The sequence below is a fragment of the Linderina pennispora genome (assembly GCF_002104995.1).
Source record: "Linderina pennispora strain ATCC 12442 chromosome Unknown DL89scaffold_139, whole genome shotgun sequence".
In the NCBI taxonomy this organism is placed as follows: domain Eukaryota; kingdom Fungi; phylum Kickxellomycota; class Kickxellomycetes; order Kickxellales; family Kickxellaceae; genus Linderina; species Linderina pennispora.
Genome location: NW_024468387.1, coordinates 24053 through 26658, shown reverse-complemented (window position 1 = coordinate 26658; position 2606 = coordinate 24053). Strand labels below are relative to the sequence as shown.

The 2606-nt window shown below is 58.8% G+C and overlaps 1 protein-coding gene across 1 annotated transcript; it reads left to right on the top strand.

Annotated features, from left to right (window-relative positions):
• Positions 1-2121: 2121 nt before the first annotated feature.
• Positions 2122-2606, top strand: DL89DRAFT_272854 (uncharacterized protein; the record flags this gene model as incomplete). Its single annotated transcript, XM_040889021.1, has 3 exons — positions 2122-2250; positions 2277-2417; positions 2440-2606. Coding segments are annotated over 3 exons (390 nt in total), but the record flags the coding sequence as incomplete, so codon positions are not given.

Genomic DNA, 2606 nt, shown 5'->3' with positions numbered 1-2606 from the left:
CAGACCAACGAGTGGATAGATGTGCACAACCCGGCGACGCAGGAGGTGGTGACGCGGGTGCCCAAGGCGACGGCTGCGGAGCGTGAACGAGGCGGCGGCCAGCGCGCAGTCGGCGTTCAAGGAGTGGAGGCGCACCAGCGTCCTGACGCGGCAGCGCAAGATGCTGGATCTGCAGCATGCGGTCCGGCACAACATGGACAAGCTGGCGGCCAGCATAGTGACCGAGCAAGGCAAGGTGTTCAGCGATGCGCAGGGCGATGTTCTGCGCGGGCTGCAGGTGGTGGAGAACATGACAGGCATCACCGACCACCTGCTGGGGCACCAAGCTGGAGGTGGCCAAGGACATGGATACGTATACGGTGCGCGAGCCGTTGGGTGTGGTGGCTGGCATCTGCCCATTCAACTTTCCGGCAATGATTCCGCTGTGGATGTTCCCGGTGGCCATGGCGACCGGCAACACGGTTCTGCTGAAGCCCTCGGAGCGCGACCCCGGGGCGGCCATGATCCTGGCCAAGCTGTGCGAGGAGGTGGGCATCCCCAAGGGCGTGCTGAATATCGTGCATGGCGCCCACGACACAGTGAACTTTTTGATCCGACGAGCGCATCAAGGCAGTGTCGTTTGTGGGCGGCGACAAGGCCGGCCGGTACATCTACGAGCGGTGCTCGCAGCACGGCAAGCGGTGCCAGGCGAACCTGGGCGCCAAGAACCACGCGATTATCATGCCGGACGCGAACAAGGAGCATGCGCTGAATGCCATCTCGGGCGCAGCCTTTGGAGCCGCCGGCCAGCGGTGCATGGCGCTCAGCGTCGCTGTGTTGTCGGCGAGACTGCCGAGTGGATTCCTGAGATTGCCGAGCGCGCGCGCCAGCAGTGTCAACGGCGGGTTCGAGAAGGGCGCCGATATCGGCCCGATGATCACCCCGGCCGCCCAGCAGCGCGCGAGGGTCTGATCCAGTCGGCAGTCGACGACGGAGCGTCGGTAGTGCTGGATGGCCGCGGCGTCAAGGTCGCTGGCTACCCGAAGGGCAACTTTTTGGGCCCGACCATCATCGACAACACCAAGACGTCGATGGCGTCGTACCAGGAGGAGATCTTTGGCCCGGTGCTGTCGTGCATCCGCGTGGACACGATGGACGAGGCGCTGGAGATTGTCAACAAGAACCGGTACGGCAACGGCGCGTCCATCTTCACGCGGTCGGGCGCCAGCGGCGCAAGTTCCAGTCGGAGGTCGAGGCCGGCCAGATCGGCATCAACGTGCCCATCCCTGTGCCCCTGCCCATGTTCTCGTTCACTGGCAACAAGGCGTCGTTCCTGGGCGACTCCAACTTTTACGGAAAGTCGGGCGTCAACTTCTACACCCAGTACAAGACCGTCACCAGCCTCTGGCGCAAGGAGGATGCCGATGACCGTCGCTCGGCCGTCCACATGCCTACCCTCAACTAACAAAAAACATCAGCAAATTTTCATATGACCATAAACATATTTCTGTGTCTGGCATATTCATACACAAACGCTACGTAGCCGTGGTATTGCCGGTAATTATCCCCAAACGCCCTTTTTTTTTTTTGCCTTTTTGACCATGAAGATACACTGCATTGCGATCATCAACCGCCATGGCAACCCAATCTACCTGCGCAACTTTGACAACTACCAGGAGGACGTCAAATACCACTATCTCGCCCACACCTCCTGCGACGTGATCGAGGAGCGCCTGACCACCAAGGCCTCCGACCTCTACCTGGGACTCCTGCAGACCGTCGGCGACATGGTCGTGTACGGATACGCCATGAACACGGGAAACAAGATCATCCTGGTCATGTCGGTGCCAGAGTCGCTGGTAAGGGGTGCTGAGATCCGCGACATATTCCAGCAAATACATGCTGCATATATTGCCGTCATCTGCAATCCGTTCAACGAGCAGCGGATAGAGGACAGGATTGAGAGCAAGAAATTCGACAAGGCCGTGGCTGAGCTTGGCCGGATTCACGCAAAGTAAACGCATAATATTTGATACTGCAATCAGCTATCCTTTAACTTTTACACGCCATACCTGGCACCCCGCTTCTTTTCCTCTAATTCTGTTTTCGTTTTCTCAAATACCATGCCGGAATACACCACAGCAGGACATTGCCTTCATGCGCATGGCTATCGCCGAGGCCCGCAACTGCACCAGCGTCGAGTCCGCATACAATGTCGGCGCGGTGATCACCGACGGAACCCAGGTCCTGAAGCACCGGCTACTCTCGCCAGTTCCCGGGCAAACACGCACGCCGAGCAATGTGCGCTGATGGCCCTGGCCGACAAAAACATCAGCACTGCGAATACCACCATGTACACGACCATGGAGCCGTGCTCAACGCGCCTGTCCAGCAACGTGCCGTGCGTCAAGCGTGTTTTGAACGCAAAGATCGCGAGGGTTTTTGTGGGCGTGGGCCGAGCCGCCAAACTTTGTCCACTGCACTGGCATCGAGGAGCTGCGCAACCACGGCGTCCAGGTCATTGTTGTTTCTGAGCTGGAGGACGAGTGCAAGGCGCTGAACTGCCATTTGGCCAAGTAAGACGGAGGTTTTTGGGGATTAACAAAAATACACTGGCTATTATACAG